The sequence below is a fragment of the Camelina sativa genome, chromosome 11 (assembly GCF_000633955.1).
Source record: "Camelina sativa cultivar DH55 chromosome 11, Cs, whole genome shotgun sequence".
NCBI lineage: Eukaryota > Viridiplantae > Streptophyta > Magnoliopsida > Brassicales > Brassicaceae > Camelina > Camelina sativa.
The window spans coordinates 6,070,007-6,089,723 of NC_025695.1; the positions used below are offsets into that span (position 1 = coordinate 6,070,007).

A 19,717-nucleotide genomic window follows, 5' to 3' on the forward strand; every position below is an offset into this window, starting at 1 on the left:
TAAATGATGCAGATATGGCGGTTGAGCGACTTGATTTACAGAGCGGAAGAGGAAGTCTTAACAGAGCTAGAAAAGTTCAAGTCACATGTTTTCACATGTACCTCTAAGCCTTGAGGAAGTAATCCCATGTCTATTAGTAAGTTGCTGCGGGTTAGGTGCAGTTTTGCGGAAATCGGTATGCGTATGTGAGTTAGGCATTAGTTTTGTGGGGGAAATTACTTGGTTATGTAGGCCAGTAATTCAAACTAATGGTAAATTTCAAACTTCAGTGATCTTTTAGGATTCTTGATTCTGTTTCTTCGGGTAAATGGTAGGCACCTAACTTGCTTGTATTTTTCAACCATTCTTGTGAATCCAAACTTGGTTAAGCATGACGAAACTAAACCATCAGAATGAAATCCGGATCTTAATTATTAAGTACTTGACGTGACCCATGTTTCACTGATCATTCAGTTCTTTCTTCCAACAACAAAAGCAGGTAGAAAATTGTGGTTCTTCACATCGATTTGGTTTCATTTCAAGAAAATTGGTTCTGCATAAACCAGGTTGAACCGGACACTATTTTTACTTTTACAGAGTTGTTAAGCAATCTTAAGACCTGACATCTATGCAAACTTGCTGACAATTGGAGTTAAAGTGTTAAACTCTTGGGATTGTGGGGTGAGGGAGTTAGGTAGCGACATTTGAGATTATTTATTGCAAAATATCTTCTAGTAGATTCTCTCTTTCTCCTCCCTTTCACCTCTGTCTCTCTAGCTAGTTTTAAAACATCTAGTACATACTAACCCTTTCATGGGGTTTTGGCTTATCTGACATTAAGTACACTACTCTTTCATAGATATAAGACCATCAGATAGGGTGTCCATAGGTTTTGTTGGATTCTCATCATTGATTCATTGTAGCTATAACCAAACAAAAACCTTTATTGTCGACACATACAAACATACATTATATACACTGATATACACATACGTTTTGAGTTTTGTATCTGTACGTGAATATGCCAAACTATTTGTTTGGAAGAGAGGAGACAAATTTGTGGCTCAAGAAGTACTATCTCTCCATTGTTCAAGGTTGAGTCCTTTTTAAAATCCTAGCCATTACACCCCTCTTTTTTTTTTGTCTGGTTCTCTTTATGTCCCCTCGACAATTCGATATCCTATCGATGTTGTTGTAGTGAGGCTACACCATTTAAACCGATCATTGGTGTTTTGCACAAGCTAACCCGGATGGATTATCATCTACCTCATTTTTTAAAAAGACATTGGCTCACGGCTCACCAAATTTCTACTTGAGAAAGAAGTGTGTGTGGTGAACCAAGTTTAAGCCAAAAGCTTTGTCTAGAGACTAGAGTGCAAAGCTTTTAGGTACTAATACACTTGTTACTGATCTATAAATGGATACAATGCATCTATAGTTTGCATAGTAAATATAGGAGTATGAAACACGTGACCACCTTCGACTGTGTCATTTTCAAGCTTCGAAGATCAAGGAAAAGTCCTTGGGTCACGGGAAAAATACCATGGTAGCTAGATTTTGGAGCTCAATGTACCTACTTTTGTATATCAACACAAACAATCTGTATTATGCATATATATAGGCAATCCATGTTAATATCATATCATGTTTTATATTAAACTTTTTTATTAAAAAAAAATCGATTTCGTGTACATCAAAAGTACATTGAGAGATTACAGTCACACACAACTTGAGTAAAAATATTAGTTTTATATGTATATGTTATTGAACTCAAAGTTGATTCTTGGTGAGCCAGAGCTCCTTCGGGATGTGCAAACTCATCGCAACCGACAAAAGCCTCAGCAAGATTTTGTCTTTATGCTTCGTCGAATTAAAAAATAATTCACATTTCGAGAATTAATAAATGTTCGGTCAGAAATATATATACTAATGTGGATTTAACGTAGAAGGAATGCATATTGATCATTTCAATATTTTTATGAGTAATTATAGTTATCAAATTTAAGTCTTGATAGTAAATATATAGTTTTCTAGCTAGTAATGGGTCATTTTCTGATTTTTAATTAAGTAAACGATAGGGACGATATGATAGCTTACGGATCTGCACTACCTTTGATGAAGATCCATTTCGTGTGTATAGTGCAAAAAGTTTGATATAATTAATTTTAACTAAAGTAAAAATAAATCTACAATAATATCTTCATCTAAAGAAAAAGTTGCATACTATCGATCCAAAAGAAACATATTCGTTTAAAGAACATTTCTTTATGAATTATGAACATACTCGCTAAGGAATCGATTGTTCATGGTGTATTGGTGTTATGATGATTGCCTACAAATTCTAAGGGTAAAAAAAAGCAAAAGGAAATATATTTAACGTCTTTATATTCTTTACTATACATATAGTTGTCTTAAATAAAATAAATTATCGTGTCGATTGAGTTATTGACTATCTTTATAAGTTACAACTTTTAAACAATAGTCTTTGACCTATATTTTACAAGTTACAACCCAAGCATGTACTTCTAAGAGAAAACAAAAAAACTTTAAGAAGATAAAACTCAAACATAAAAGAGTTTTTAACCCCTTGATCTTTGGTAACCTCACTTTTAGTTTCTTTTATACACAGTGATACACTGCTACATTTATCTACACATGTTTATATAAAATGTAAATAGAAATCTCAGTAATTCGGATGAATATATGTCAATATATACATGTAGCTGCATGCAAATACGTATGTGTAAACAAATAGGAGCTATATATAATTAGATTGAGATGGATCTTAAGAGTGATGACACAATCATGGTTAGGTTGATTAAAATAGGTATCCAATCAAAGGTGGATCAGTACCACTGACTCATAATTTGCATCTTTTGGCCCTACCTCTGTCATCTTCTTTCTTATTACATGTGATCTCTTCCTCTCCATATATTACCATTTTCTTTCTATTCGTCCTCACTTTTTTTTTAATCATCAATTTTTCAATTTTTTTTTAATTATTATTCCTTTTGTTATAACTTTCTTATTCAATATATAATTTTTCCTTTGGGACTTAATACACACGATGTGATCCAAATTGTTGCATATATGCTCTACTGTATTACATATTTAAAAGCACGAAATTAAGTTCAAACATTTAGACTTTGAATGGTGATCGAAAAGCGGGATGTTTTTATAACAAAAAGGAAAATCCGCATTTATTACACCATTCATACAATTTACATTAATCAGCGGTTTTGTAAAAAACAAAAAAAGAAAACCGCATTAATTTTTTGTTCTATCTTGTTATATGAAAAACGTTCCGCTAATAAATGTATTCCAAAATATGGTGCAGATCACTATAAATCCGCTTTCCTTTTTGTTTTTTTTAATAAATGATCCATTAATGATTATCCAAATTAGTATTAAAAGAAGCTTTATGGTAACTAATATATTGTTTTAAGTAAAAAAGAAGATGTTTATGCAATAAATAATTATATTACAAATAATAAAATAAATAAGAATAATTTACATATATTGTAAATACCAAAAAAGTTAATAAATTATATATATATATATATATTTTAGTTGTGCATAAAAATATGTACATAAAAGTTAAATTTTGGTTTAAATAAATTTGATTATTTTTTATCATTACAAATTAAACCAATAATGCATAATTAACTAGATTTAAAAAAATTTAAAAAAGAAATTATAGTTTCTTCTAGAAAAAATTTATGTTTAAAACACCGTATTTCTTCACTATTTTTATGAACACAAATTTACATGATTAATTTAAAAGAATTTTTTGGTTTTTAAAGTTTATAAATAATAGATGAAATTATTATTTCATTAATAATAAAGAAAACAATTTAATTTATGATATACTTGCTAATTATGTTATTTGTAATATATATTTATAATATATAATTATATTAGTTAATAGTTTGAATAAAATAGTTTGAAATCCGCACCGTAAATCGTTTTTTTACCAATCAAACATTAATTTGTACCGCATATATTGTATTAACCGCACTTGTCCTGCAAATACTTTTGTCCCGCACGTACCGCACTATCAAATCGTTTGTCCCGCACAACCAAATCCGCTGTTATCATTCGGATCCTTATTATACGTAAAATTGTGTCCAAAGAAAAAAAGGCATATGTGTTGTTAGAAGAATAGGAAAGACAGATATGTTTTAAGTGTTTAACACATAAGGTATAAATAGCGACACGTTGTTGGTACGTTTGGAGCATATATGTCGCACACCATGCAAAATTTTCTCATCACCCATTATTCACACAAAAAAAAACAACGTTGGGAGCTAGGCGGTTCAACCGCTTCTAATGCGACGATAGGTGAGCTTTGCTTTGATGAGGTGACTTGATATCTAATCTAATTGACATATGTATTTTTTTTTTTTTTCCCTATAGGACATATTGTTGGTTATGTTGTGTGTGATTCTGAAGTTTGGTTCTTTTCTCTAAACCGTATTTAGTGTCTGTTGAAAATACTAATAAATAAAGTACTCACTGTATAACTAAACCTAACTTTTGAACAAAAACTATGAATAAAATATTGAAAAGCTACCGGTATTTTCATAAATAGTTAATTATCTCATATATATATATATATATGATATAACTAATAACGACATTGTATGTACAGCAAAAGTTTCTTTCAATTATTTTGGGATTAGAATGGTTGAAAATGACATATTTGTGAAAAAGTAACTGTTCATTAAAAAATGTTTTGTCTTAGAAATATCTTAGTTTAAATTATAAACAAAGTTAACATATAAACTCATGCTGATTTTTGTGATTACAGTTTTATATGTTTCATTTTTGCAAAAAAAAAAAATTCTTTTCGATTTACTCAAATATATATATATATATATATATATATATATATATATATATATATTTGATAAAACAGATTATTTTTTAAAAATATTTAAAAATCGACAAAAAATTAGGAATTTCAAAATTTAATAATTACTTTAATCACTAGATTAGAAATCTAAATCTTCACATACTGAAATAGTAAAAAAAAAACTCTCCTCCCCAGTGGCTTTTTGGGCTCACAGAGACACATCATCATCAGTTCATCACACATACAGACACACTCTCTCCCTTATAAATGTTCAGCCAAAGCAATCTCTCTCTCTCCATTCATTCTCACCTTCCTTCGTCTCCTCCCCCTAAATACACACTCCCCTCTTACATAAGAGTACTCTCTCCTTCTTCTTTTGCATCCAAACACACCGACAAAGTTGATTCCTTTTGTTAAAACTATGACGAAGAAAGCAAGAATTGTTATAATCGGAGCCGGAATGGCTGGTCTCACGGCGGCTAACAAGCTCTACACAAGCTCCAACGACATGTTCGAGCTCTCCGTCGTCGAAGGGGGTTCTAGAATCGGCGGTAGGATCAACACCTCCGAGTTCTCGTCAGAGAAGATTGAGATGGGTGCCACGTGGATCCACGGGATCGGTGGAAGCCCTGTTTATAGAATCGCCAAGGAGACTGGTTCTTTAGTCTCCGACGAGCCATGGGAGTGTATGGGTTCCAGCATTGATAAAGCTAAGACCTTTGCTGAAGGTGGGTTCGAGGTTGAGCCTCCGGTTGTTGAATCCGTCTCTGGGTTGTTCAATGCTCTCATGGAATTAGCTCAGGGGAAAGAGATCTCTCAATCCGACTCCGATTTGGCTCGTTTCTCTGGTATTTACGAAACTGCCACTAGGGTTTGTTCTTCTCCTACTAGTGTTGGGTCGTTTCTGAAATCTGGGTTTGATGCTTATTGGGATTCTTCAATCAGCAATGGAGGTGATGGGGTTAAAGGGTATTATGGGAAATGGAGTAGGAAGTCGCTTCAAGAAGCTATCTTTACGATGTTTAGCAACACGCAGAGGACTTACACATCAGCCGATGATCTCTCGACGCTCGATTTCGCGGCGGAGAGTGAGTACCAGATGTTTCCAGGGGAAGAGATCACCATAGCTAAAGGCTACCTCAGTGTTATTAAGCATTTGGCGTCTGTGCTTCCTCAAGGTGTTATCCAGTTGAATCGAAAGGTCAGAAAGATCGAGTGGCAGAGTAACGAAGATGGTCTTGTGAAGCTGCATTTCTCAGATGGGTCTGTTGTTTTTGCAGATCATGTTATTGTTACTGTCTCTTTAGGGGTGCTTAAAGCAGGGATTGAGAGTGATGCAGAGTTGTTTAGTCCTCCTTTGCCTGATTTCAAATCAGACGCTATTAAAAGGCTTGGTTATGGAGTTGTCAACAAGCTTTTCGTTGAGATGTCGCAGAGACACTTCCCGTCTCTGCAACTCGTGTTTGACCGCGAGGATTCCGAGTTTAGGTTCGTGAAGATACCGTGGTGGATGAGAAGAACAGCCACCATTAGCCCTATCCACCGCAATTCGAAGGTCTTGCTTTCTTGGTTTGCAGGCAAAGAAGCTCTAGAGCTTGAGAAACTAACGGATGAGGAGATCATAGAAGGTGTCACGACCACTATCTCTTGCTTGACAGGCAAGGAAGTTAAGAAAGACGCTGCAAAAACTTTGACCAATGGCTCTTTGAATGATGGTGGTGAAGTAATGAAGATCACAAAGGTCTTGAAGAGCAAATGGGGAAGTGATCCTCTGTTCCGGGGCTCTTATTCGTATGTGGCGGTCGGATCAAGTGGGGATGACCTAGACGCCATGGCCGAGCCATTGCCAAAGATTAACAAGAAGGTTGGTCAGGTCAATGGTCATGATCATCAAGCCAAGGTTCATGAGCTTCAACTCATGTTTGCAGGGGAAGCAACACATAGAACCCATTACTCCACAACTCATGGTGCCTACTATAGTGGTTTAAGGGAAGCCAATAGGCTTCTTAAGCATTACAAATGTAACTTTTGAGTGTTAATTTTTTTAAGAATATGTTTTGTTTATTTTTGGGTCAATGTGTTTAGAGAAGCTTAATTAGTTTTGTAAGATTTTTTAATTGTTTTTTTTTTACTTTCAATTTGGTTTACTTTTTTTTTTCTTTTTCTGCATTACTTCTAAAATTACAAGTTTATTACAGCCACGTTCTAATCTAAAAAGCAAATTTCTGAATTTTCTTTCATAGATGAGTGTCAGGGGACAAAAGGAAATTAAATAATCAAAAAGGAAAGTTAAAAAGAAAGCAAGATATAAAGATGTATAATGGAATTTACATCTTTGTTTGTTCCCTCACCAGTCACTTTTAGTCTCACTCACTAGTACTCTTTTTTTTTTTTCTCTCTTTATTCTTTAAGAGATTAATAATTTTCTTAGTCACATTTTATTTGTGAATTCCATGGATACATACAAAATATGCAAAAAAAAAAAAAAGACTAAAAGCGAAAAAAATTTATGTAATTTGGATTATCCCATATTTAAAGTCAAAATGGTATTCTAAACTAAAAGAAAATAGGTGGAAATTGGAAGAAGAAAGGAACAAAAGAAAAAGCTTAGGATGCTTCGATCCCTACCTATATACAAACAACCCTAAGAGATTCTTAAAATTTTATTTTGTGTGGTGAGCTTTCATGGACAGGATCCACCGAACCCGCCTAGTTTCCAGCTTGCAAAGCCATATTTATAAGCATTTATACCTTTTTATGTATCCAATCTTATATACAACCTTCATGTTTTCCTTTTTATGTAAATTATTTTGAATCCAAGATTTGAAACATAATTTGATCTCCGACATATATAAATTTTGTCATTTAAAATTAAAACCACAAGACTCTCACTATAGCCTAGCTATTTTGTATATGTCGAATCATCACGAACCATTGCGCCACTATAAATTTATTGAAATAATTGAGAAGATATTCATATTCAGATTTGAGTGATGGAATGTATTGTTACGTTGTTGCTTGTCACCACGACAAGTTTTATAACATGAATGGAAAACATTGAGAAAGTGGTGGGTGTTATATGGACAGGTCTTCTATTGTACACTAGGATTATTAACTGTCTCTATGCTCACAATATACAGTATTATCATGTATGCATCATGGTCCTACGAAAGAGCATCGACATATATATTGAAAAGAAAAACATATAAAATTATATATAGAGATGAATGGTCATCATCATCTTCAAATTGGTACCCAAATCAATTGATTTGATTCAACAGTTATGTACAATGTGTAATGAACAAGTGGTAGTGGTAGGGTTTATTTCACCAATTTGCTTTCTATATGTATATCTTAAATTTCAATAATTTCATGACTCTTCTAATCTGATTTTACTATACTTATGAAGAGAACACTCCATCAATTTTAATAATCATGACTCATTTAACAAAAAAAAAATTGAAATATCAGAATATCAATATTCAATTTTTATTTGTAAAATTACTTATATTTTATATCGATGTATATAGCAAATATAGAGTTGAGGGGTCAAGAAAACATGGAAAGTATTTAGTAGATATTATCTATCAAATTATAAACTACTTTAAATCAAAACTAAAAGCACATAGATATTATCTATCAAATTATAAACTACTTTGAACTCAACTACGATTTTTTTTTTAATTTGCTTGTCATGGAATTCACATAATATATGTTAGTTCCTTTAAGAAACTACTAAGCATAATTGTTCCGTTAGCACTCACATAACATATCGGGATCTTGGCCATGGTTGTGACATACTGACATGTTGAGTCCAATTTAGAAAAAAGAGTATCCAATTTAGAAAGAAAAAAAAGAGACAAAAACTATGCGTTTTACAGCAAATGCCAAATATCATCTACTCAAGTGGGCTATTAATATGTATAGTATATATATCTGACTTTTATTCAATAGGGGACATGGTCATGATGTGTTGATCCATAATATCACATATTTTTATGTTGTCTTTAAAACAACAAAAAATAAAATAAAAAACTTTTATTTAATATCACTTTTGTAGTGAATAATACCAAGAGTTAGACTCTTGTATTTAGTATGTTGTCTATCATATTACCGCCACATAGTTGGATATATAGACCTAGTTACTGTTAACATCTAAAGTAATTAAGTAAACATACACAACCAGTAATACATGGATTATATGAAAATTTGATATATTCGAAAGTGTTTCACTTGTTTTTCTAGGAATCTAACTTATTGTTGCCATCTCGCGCGGAAGTGAAAAACAAATATTAACTTAACAAAAATTAATCAGTATCACATCTTAGTCTATTTTGCAACAGATACATCCTATGCAGTTTCTACATGAGCTATGATTATGATAACATCAATTATAGAGATAGTCCATCGTAATCAATAATTCTTCCCTTCAATCATGTGAGGAAAAAGAAACCTGATCGAATCAACAAAGATTCGATTTTTTTTTGGTAAGACAAATTCGTATTTTTAGATAATATTTTGATAGTTAATATTTAGTACTTTTTTGCTGCTAGGGTTAATCAAAAATACAGGAGATCCAGTGTCACTTGCTCCAGAATCGATGGATTTAAAATTACATTTTTCTATTATTCTATTTTTGTATTAAAAAAATGTTTATTATACGGAATTTTTAAAAACTGTATTCGTTAGTTTTACTCAAAAATCATATCCAGTAATCTAAATCCTAATTATATGATATGAGATTTGTACAAGTTTAAGAAAAGAAAAAACGTATTTTCTGATAGTTTTATTCCAATAAGATTATTGTTTGGTCAAATCAAAGAGAAAGCTAATTGGACTCATCCACTCTATTATTGTGAAATTTGATTTGCTTTTTTCATTCCTAAAGAAAACAGGAATGTCCCACTCGTTGTCTTTTTCTAAATTTGTAAAAATAAAATAAACAAATTATAGATGCTAAAAGAAAATACTTAATAATAATAAAATGCTGCCCCTAAGCTTCTAGCACACTTTTTTTCATTGTGTCGATGAGAAAAGAGGTCATACACCCAACCACAACAGACGACTATATTTCTTTATCTTGATCGATATATTAATAAATCTTTTGAAAAGCGAGTGAAATAACTCATGGAGCCTTGATTGCTGGTAAACTAAATCTAACTTTATCATATGTTCTGTGACTGTAAGTGGTATATATAGGAAAAATATTATACTTATGTATACGACATTATGGTCCATGCATATATACCTACTATAATAATCCCGGATTTAAACTGAAATCTGCTGATCGATGACTTTAACACCAACGAACTACAAATGTCGTGGGATAGATCCTTAAAGACAGTCAATATATGGTGCTAGAAACATATGTTGAAGTTTTCGGTCGACAATCTTATATTCGGAACCTCGTTACAGTGACTTAACCTTCGCAACGGAATTACATGTACATGCATGTCTTGGCCCGTCCTTCAACCTTTCCGACACGATATAATCAAGTTATGGCTCATCTCTTTTTTACCCTTTGCAATCTTGCTTAAGTATGCATGGATGTTCCGTTTTTTTATTACAGCCTCTCGTTATGACTGATCAAATGTTATTGTAAATTTGAAATTAATCACGTTAATGCTTGCATAGAAAAAAAAATCAACGAAATTACTTTACAACTATTTATTTATGACATTGTATAGTGTTGTACTCGATAGAATTAGACTAAAAATTACACGATATAAATTAGAATAGTATATTCGTCACGTTGTTTACACATGCGGCATACTGCATGCTGATCGGATATGTTCCACGATTGTTACTTTACTATCATCATATGATATGATATAAAGAATCATACTATGCTATAAAAATAATAATATAATGAAACTATAACTTCAACATACTCATCTTTTTTTTTTTTTGGGACAAAACTTCAACATACTGATCAAGTCTTAATTATATCTGTATAACAAGGACATCTCGTGGAAATTTATTTAAGATAATCGTTATAATTTAAAAATAATATTTGTCTAAATAGATACAATAATTTATTCATTTATTCATGCCTCGTAGGATTTTAAAAAAAAAAAAAAGAGGCCATTTTACCAAATAAACTGTTCATTGTGATTCAGAAAACTCAGCAGTCTGCGGCTCTGCGCATGTGGACTCCATCTTCATCTAGTGGTTAGAGCTTCACTCTAGGACTAGGAAGCTTGAAAGATTTGCTAACTCATCTTGCGGATTGTTGTGTTAAAGAACGATGCTTTTACCTTCATTTTACCACAATTAACTCCCATTAAATCTTCTTTCATACTACTACACCTACCTCTCTGCCAACAATTTGAGTGTAGCTTTCGTAGTTAGCTAATCGACAACAATCAGTTACGTTGGGAAAAAAAAATTAGAAAGACGGAATAATTAACAGCATAATTCACAGTCACAAGACTTGCCTGAGCTTTTTGACCACTTTGCGGTGGCAACAGATGAGTTAATAATGGAAAAAAGAAAAAGAAAAAAAGTTAAATAGATTAAAATAACATATAAATTAAATGACCTAACAAGTGAAAGAATATGAAATGAAATAAAATTTGTGAAATTCCTACAAAAACAAAACGAATAAACTAATCTAATTGAACGTTTTAAAATAGAAAAATTAAGTATAAAACATATAATATATATTAAAATTCATAGAATTTATTTATTAACAAGAGTAGTTTAATAAATGTATGAAATTTCAAAATTGATATTTTGATAATATTGTTAAACATAAGATGAAAGTGGAATTTGACCCCCAAAAAAGCAGCAATTTGTTATAACTAATGATAAATTTTGGTAAAATCTTAACTTGATACTATTTGATAGTTTTACTTACAAATTTTACTATCGAATATAATTATCATCTAATTTAGTTTTTCTATTTCTGATAAAACTGAAATATTTATATTTATCTAGTTTTCATAAATTTATTAACAACTTTTACTGTCAAGATTAAATATTTAAATTTTTAATTAAAAAATGTAAAATTCTTCAAGAAATCCACCCAATGTCACGAATTAAAACATCAGATCATGAGGATTTTTTACCTTTTCTTTTCAATAGATCATGGCAAAATTCTAATCATTAATAATCAATGAAACTGAAAAATCATTTCTGTTTTGGAAAATTATGATAAAAACCCAACAACCCATCAATCCATCAGAGAGTAACTTTTGTGTCTTTGCTTATCTGTCCATTTTTTACTGTCTAACTCTTACAATTTTGTCCTAACAAAATCCTTTTCTAAAGCTGCGATGATTAACATTTTCATCACCTTTTTACTATATTTTTCTAAAACTGATATTATAAAAAAGGATATAATCATCTCAAAATGAAACCAAAGTCCATACGAATTACACTCTTTTGCAAAGTTTCTTGTTTTTATTTTATTTTCTATAAGGTACACTATATATATATATATATATATATATATATATGTGAATTTGTACATGAAAAAAAAAAAAGATCAAGGCGAAAGTTAAAATAATGTTCTTGTTGCCAGAAAAAGAGTTGAAAGATCTACTTGATGCTTCCATTAGTTTTCTTTCGGTTTTGAGAATGTACAAAATTCCTTAATTATCATTTCCTATTCATCCTTAACATGATCAGTTTCTGTGTGTTTTAGGTTTATCGATTTTGATTTATTTTATTTTCTATGATAGTGAACTTGGGGGTGGTATATATGTGAATTAAGTACATTATCTCATTGGTATCAAAAATTCTTTTGGTTGTTGTTCCTTTAATTTATAAAGCTTTTTGTGATTATTATGTTATGAAAAGTGGACCTAGCTAACTAATTTAAAGCAACATATTATATGTAGGGAGGCATACATCTTTAAAGACATACCCCTAAGTTGTTTAAGAAACAGGATATATATGTCAAATAAAAAAGAAGATGTAAGGAAACTTAAATGTGCTAAGAAGGAATCTAGGGATCTATAGGTGATAACAATAGGTCTTTGGTCGTTTATGTTTCTAGACTTTATTAATTTTTGTTTTCTCAAAGTGACCAAAGTGATGATTAAAAAGAAGTGTCCAATATTGAAATGCACTGAGTTGGCCAACTGTTATGGTTTACATGGCTTCTTTGCATTTGTCTGTCCCTTCACTAAAATTCAAAAGGTTGATGCTAATTGCTAATTAATATCTTATTGGAGCTGTCCTTTTCTAATTTTGGTGACATGGTAATTCGACGAAAACAAGATGAAGCAAATGTTTCCTTTATAGATGTATTTGATTAAAATTTTGTTGGGAATGTAATAAGAGTCCCAATTTTTCATTAATTATACTTATACTGAATACGGATGAAGGCTCCATCTTCTATACACCTCTAATCATATAAGTCGATATATAAAAGAAATAAGATAACTGGTGATAATTTGTTATTCAATGAACGTTTTTATAAATAAGCCGAAGAATTTTATAGTGTACAAGAGAAGAATCTTAGATACATTCTTAATTATTTGAAAATTTATTGAGATTAGCCAATGTACCACAAAATTACTAGTACTGTTTTTAGTCCTGATTTAGGAAGTCTTGCCAACTGATATATGACTTATAAAATATATGGTGTTCGTGTCAGGTTTTAATCTCTGGAAAATGGATTTGGCCTTGCATATAACAATTTTATCATGACAACCAATGCGCATAGTTTCTTTGACAAGCCAAAAAACCATGCTCATCATAGTATACAGTCCTGATGTTTTATTTATAGTATTTGTTATCTGTGGGACTTCTTTGCATGTTCTGTAAGTGTTTCTTTAAACATCAGTACAACGTGGAAAAGAAAGAAAAAAAATGCATTACTACAACAACACAATTTGATATATATTTATAAGAAATTTAATGTCCACCTCTTTTTGTTTCTAAGGTTAAGTGCCACATGGCAAATTATGATTCATACAATCATCAAACTCAAGGAATTTTTTAAGCCAATGATCTCGTGGATCATGGTACATAAGTTATTTTTTACGCCCCCAAGATAGCTTTACACAAAGATGCAATCATTAGTCAGGTCTCAATCGTTTCGTTTTGTTAATCACGATTTACGAACAACTGAATGCACTCATATGGCAATTACATAGTATCTTAAATCTACCCCAAAATTTTGGGATAAAGAAAATGTGGATTCCGTATACTAGTCACATGATTTATCAAACCATAGATTTCTGCGTTACCCCGATATAAATTATTTATACTTAGCATTTCCATCATTTTGTAAATTCATCAACAAGTTTTTTTAGTTAAATATTCAAAAATGCTCACAAATAAAATGATAAATATATTCAATGAGTCATGTTTGGGGTACAATTAGATTTTAATCCTTCTATAATATCATGCATTTTTTTTCCCCAAAAATGTAAGAATTTTTATGTACTTCCAAAATGCAACCATGATCTAGCTATATGAAACTCTTCCAACCTAACCGGTCTACCTGCAACCTTAAACTTCATAAATCTCTGTCCAATAGATCTATAGTCTTAATCATGAGATGGACACGCAATCCAAATTATTCTTCGATTCATGATTGTGACTAGTGAATCTATCGGTTCGAACTATTGTAACATACAATAAAATCACGATCATTTACCAACAAATCACAATTTTCTCACTATAATCATTATTTTTGTCGATATTATATATGACTAAGACAATCATGCTTTATTTATGAGAAGAAGAAAGAAACAAACGAGTTAAAAAGTTTCGTCCATCATGTTTTCAAACAATGAAATGATATACGTACCATCAATCTTTTTGAAGACTAGACTATACAAGATTAGAAAGTATGTAAATAAGCTTGAAGAAAATAATTATAATTGTTTGAAGGTCGTCAAATTTTGAAAATGTCGTTTGGGCTACATTTAGAGCCTGTTAATTCCATAATAAGGCCCAGAATGTCGATGACATAAAAAAGGAAAGAACAAAAGAAAGAAAGAGAAGGCTTCTGGTTGTATACTGCAGATAGTTTCCCAGGTTTGGCCAAAATCAACGAAGAAGAAGAAGGTAACGAATGGGTTAGGCATGCATAGCACTGGTTTAACGCAATTAAGTACGTTCGAGAAATAGGTTTGCATGAGTTAACAATTCCTTCAAGCACTAAATGGTGGCTAAGCATTTTGAAGGTTTCTGTTGGGTACTCTGTTATAATAAAAGAGTATAAGTTAAAACAAATTTCATACTATCAAACCTATGTGAGGTCTTTTCTGATAAATTCATGTTTGCTCTATGTCAGTAATCATATTTGGAAGCCGCCACCAGTTGCCGATTTTCTAATAGATTCATGTTTGCTCTATGTGACTATGTCAGTAATAAATTCATGTTTGCTCTATGTCATCACATTTCCTAGTTTTCAGACTAAAAGTCTTTATTAGACTTGATGCAGTGTGTTTATTACTGACAAATTCACCCTTTGGAAAATACCAATTTTTTTTTAATAAGAATTTTGGCTGAAAAGTCTGTGAAAAATAAGATAAAATGCAGTCTTGGACAAGACATTACGTACGTGCATGTATATTAACTAATGCGGAATTTTCTTCCTTTTCTTTCTAAAAAAAACTAACGCTAAAATGATAGTGTTAACAGTAATCCACTTGAATTTTTCACTAGACATATACTATTGGTGTAGGAATTGGCACTCTCAACATACCGGTCTAAACCAATAAGGAAACTAATTATCTAAACCGGAAGTTCGCTCTTGGAGATGGATTCGGCCTTTGAATGAAAGCCCAATAGTTTAAAGAAGCCCAGCTCAAGAGCAGGACACCGACTTCCAGTTCGCCCGGCGGCTGACCTAGCAAGAAACAAGCAACTTTCCTAATCATGAGTCAACTCATTAGGAAAGTTATTATATTCTGTAATCTAAGGCAAAGTATAAATAGAGGGATCTTCCCCCATTGTAAATCATCCAACAATTAATACAAAAAAACCATAGTTTTTCATTGTTTTTGAGCAAAACCCTAACTTGTTTTCCAAAAGATTTTAATTCTCTTTTGCTTGTTAGCTTTGATCCGATTTCTTAAGAGAGATAGTTTTATTGAATTTGTTTTCCTTTAAACAAATTCATTGCTTGAAACTCAGTTTCTACATATATGTTCACGATTGTAGCTTATAGATATTGGTCATGTAACATAAACCTGCACCGAGCGAGTTGGTAATTTAGACGACGTGCTGACTTATCCTTTGATGTATTGTCAAAAAGAGACTGAACGCCGCATATCAAGTACTTGTTACCACCTCGACTTATGGACTTAATTAAAGCTTTGTTGCCTCTTCCTTGATCAGCTAAATCCAATTTTTATGGACTTAAAGCTTTGTTGCTTCCTTCTTGACCACTAGCTAAATCCAATTTTATGGACTTAAACTTAGTTGCTTCACTCTTGATCAGCTAAATCTAATTAATTTTAGGGTTTCAAATAATATTTCTGGGAATTAAAATAAACATGACAACCTAATCAGAAGAGTATGATATTTCCACAGGTTATCTTAAAATCTTTTATAAACTCAAATCTGGATACAGAGTGAGAATCTTATTTGGTTACATTTTATATTTCTATTAGGCTGGTCCCTAAAAACTTTTAACCTGTATAAAGTTAACATGGGCGTATACATTATATATATGACCACAATCCACATCAAACACTGGTAATCCTCATCCAGACGTTGGACGAGCCCACCACGAAAGGATACAACTCGTGGTGAAAACACGTGATTTATTCAAGACCGTAAGATCAGATATCAACGGCTCTCCCACAACTAGCTCATGCAGATGACGATAACGTAACGTGACTTTTTACCTAACTCGTAATCTTAAATAAAAAAAAAGTAATCTGTTTCTACTGTAAACAGTATTCATAAAACGGCCGAAGTAATCAAAATTCCAAAAATTTGAGGATTTGTTTTGCTGACAATTTATTTTTAAAAAAGAATATATAGTGGTAAATGTAATTGTCATGTCCAATTTTCTTCTTAACAAATATCTCCATGTCCGTTTCAATTTTTTTTTTTTTTTTTTGTCAACGTCCGTTTTAAACCTTTTTTTTCATCTACGTCAGTTCATTCTTGATTTGAAGTAGAAGACAAATTCGTTTAATTGAAATCAAGTATTTTAATCAGAAGAGTATGATATTTCCACCATAACTAATCATTTCTTTTGCTAGATATAATAAAATTATGGTATAATCTAGTTCTGTTTATACTAGTGATGATTTATAGTTCAAAACACCAATTCATCATATATGACATATTATATAATACCATTGAAATGTATACCAATTTCTAGAAGTCTAAATGAACATGCAAAATAACCACGCTGCACCGTAAATATTCAAAACTTTAATATCAAAATTATTGTGACGAAGTTTCAAACATTTTTTGAATTAGTTTATTATAGAATTTTCTCTCGAAAGGATATCTAAGAAGATCATCTTCTTCTTTTTTTTGTTTCCTTTTGTTGGTTTATATCAGTTTGGAGCAGAATTTTGCGATGCAATCATGTGGTTTTTGAAGGGGATTGCAGCATTTTGGCGTATTCGCTTGGGGAAAGCATGTCAATTTCGAGGAGCATTATTGAGTAGGGAGGTGAAACATTGGAATCAACAATCTGATACTATATATGAAGTGAGATTTGAACGGGAATTTAACAAACCGGCAGACATATATATCCACGTTAATTAAAGACAAAACTCCAAAGAAACAAAAAAACTCCAAATAATTATGATTTTATTTATTACTAGCTAGAGTGCCAACGGCCAACCACTAGTTATAGGATAATGTAATATCAAGTTAATTTCAATGAAAGTCAAAGTATTTTAAAGAAAAGAAAGGAGTTAGCTACATTCTCCCGCTCTATAAATGACATGAGCTGCAAGAGCAAGAACCATTACAAAACATTCTTTCCCATGGCGAAAACCAAACACGCTCTGTCTCCCAAATTTTCTCTCATCCTTCTTAATCTTTTCATCGTAGCGGCCACCGCAGCCGCAATCACCACTGCCAATACCAATGGTTTTGATTCTCCATCGTTCAAGATCTCTCGTCCCTGGCCCTTCAAGAAGCTCAACAAACCGGTGGTTTTGATGATATCTTGCGACGGTTTCCGGTTCGGTTACCAATTTAAAACCGACACGCCAAACATCGACCTTCTCATTTCCAGAGGAACCGAAGCCAAACACGGTTTAATCTCGGTTTTCCCCACCATGACATTCCCAAACCACTACTCTATCGCAACCGGACTCTACCCGGCCTACCATGGTATAATCATGAACAAGTTTACTGATCCGGTTAGTGGAGAGGTGTTCAACAAAGGATTACAACCGAAATGGTGGTTAGGTGAGCCGTTGTGGGTAACCGCGGTGAACCAAGGTCTCAAGGCTGTGACTTACTTCTGGCCAGGCTCTGAAGTTCCAAAAGGTTCTTGGACTTGTCCGGAAGGATATTGTCCACATTTCAACCTTTCAATTCCTTTAGAAGAAAGGGTTGATTCGGTCTTGAGCCATTTTGATCGCCCCGAGGACGAAATTCCTGATTTGCTGATGTTGTATTTCGATGAGCCGGACCAATCCGGTCATAACTATGGCCCTGATGATCCTCGGGTTACGATTGCGGTTTCGAGGGTTGATAAAATGATTGGTAGGGTGATAAAGGGGCTAAAGAAGAGGGAGATCTTTGATGAGGTTCATGTGATAGTGCTTGGTGATCACGGAATGGTGACCAACTGTGAGTGTGACGAGAAAGCGATTTACATTGATGACTTAGCGGATTGGATCAAGATACCTTCGGCTTGGATCAAGTCTTACAGCCCGGTGCTTGCAATTAGTCCGCAATGGGACAAAGACGTCGAGAATCAAGGTGAAAAGAACGCGGAAGTCGTGGCAAAGATGAACGAAGCTTTGAGCTCAGGGAAAGTAAAAAACGGAGAGTTTTTGAAAGTTTACTTGAAGGAGAAACTACCGGAAAGACTGCATTATTCGGAGAGTTATCGGATTCCACCGATCATAGGAATGGTCGGAGAAGGTCTAATAGTGAGAAAGAATAGAACAAATGCTCAAGTTTGCTACGGAGACCATGGTTACGACAACCAGCTCTTCTCGATGAGGACTATTTTTGTCGGACATGGTTCTAGGTTTAGTAGAGGAAAGAAAGTACCATCGTTCGAGAATGTGCAGATCTATAACGTCGTCGCGGAGATTCTTGGACTCCGACCAGCTCCGAACAATGGTTCTTCCTTGTTCCCTCGTAGCATTCTCTTGCCTTTTGGAGCAACAAGGGATTTAACATGAGGCAAAAATCACTTAGCTCATGAATAATAATTACTAAGATGATAAGTGAATGACAAATCTATATCATTTGGTTTTAATTTTATCTGGAAATGAAGAAAAATGTGAACCCTAATGTTTTTGAATAACCAGGTTTCAATCATGCATTACCAAAATATTTATTTATTGCCGAGTGGTTGAGAACAAATATATCATTGTTGTATGACGTGTAGCAAGCCAAATCATACACCATGCAAGTCCTCAAATACGTATCTAATTACTGATTATATATATTGTGTAGTAAGTCACATGTAACTCTCAACCCCTAAAGACCACTTTAGGAAATAATATATCTCCTAGACTTCTACGTTCAAGGTTAATTGATATGAATTATATCATTAAAGTTAAGCAGTAGTAGTGGTAAGTAAAAAGTCTTTCTCACTCTCTCTCTCTCCTGACAGGTCAATATTATTTGATGTAGTTGATATTATTCCGATTTCCGACTATTTAAAATTTGGGGAGAGAAATTGGAAAGAAAAGACTGGTTTTCTGCACATAGATTGCATTGAGACATGTGGCATTGGCACCCCCCCCCCCCCCCCCCCCC

General features: G+C 32.6%; 2 protein-coding genes across 2 annotated transcripts; both read left to right on the forward strand.

Annotated features, from left to right (window-relative positions):
• Positions 5,085-7,031, forward strand: LOC104721897 (probable polyamine oxidase 5). Its single transcript, XM_010439973.2, has one exon. It carries the CDS (start codon positions 5,256-5,258, stop codon positions 6,864-6,866), a length of 1,611 nt encoding a protein of 536 aa, XP_010438275.1. The 5' UTR covers positions 5,085-5,255; the 3' UTR covers positions 6,867-7,031.
• LOC104721898 (venom phosphodiesterase 2-like) lies at positions 17,721-19,296 on the forward strand. The gene has a single exon (XM_010439974.1). It carries the CDS (start codon positions 17,755-17,757, stop codon positions 19,132-19,134), a length of 1,380 nt encoding a protein of 459 aa, XP_010438276.1. The 5' UTR covers positions 17,721-17,754; the 3' UTR covers positions 19,135-19,296.

Coding starts and splice junctions, on each gene's coding strand:
- LOC104721897 (XM_010439973.2), top strand. CDS start 5,256: ATGACGAAGAAAGCAAGAATTGTTATAATCGGAGCCGGAATGGCTGGT.
- LOC104721898 (XM_010439974.1), top strand. CDS start 17,755: ATGGCGAAAACCAAACACGCTCTGTCTCCCAAATTTTCTCTCATCCTT.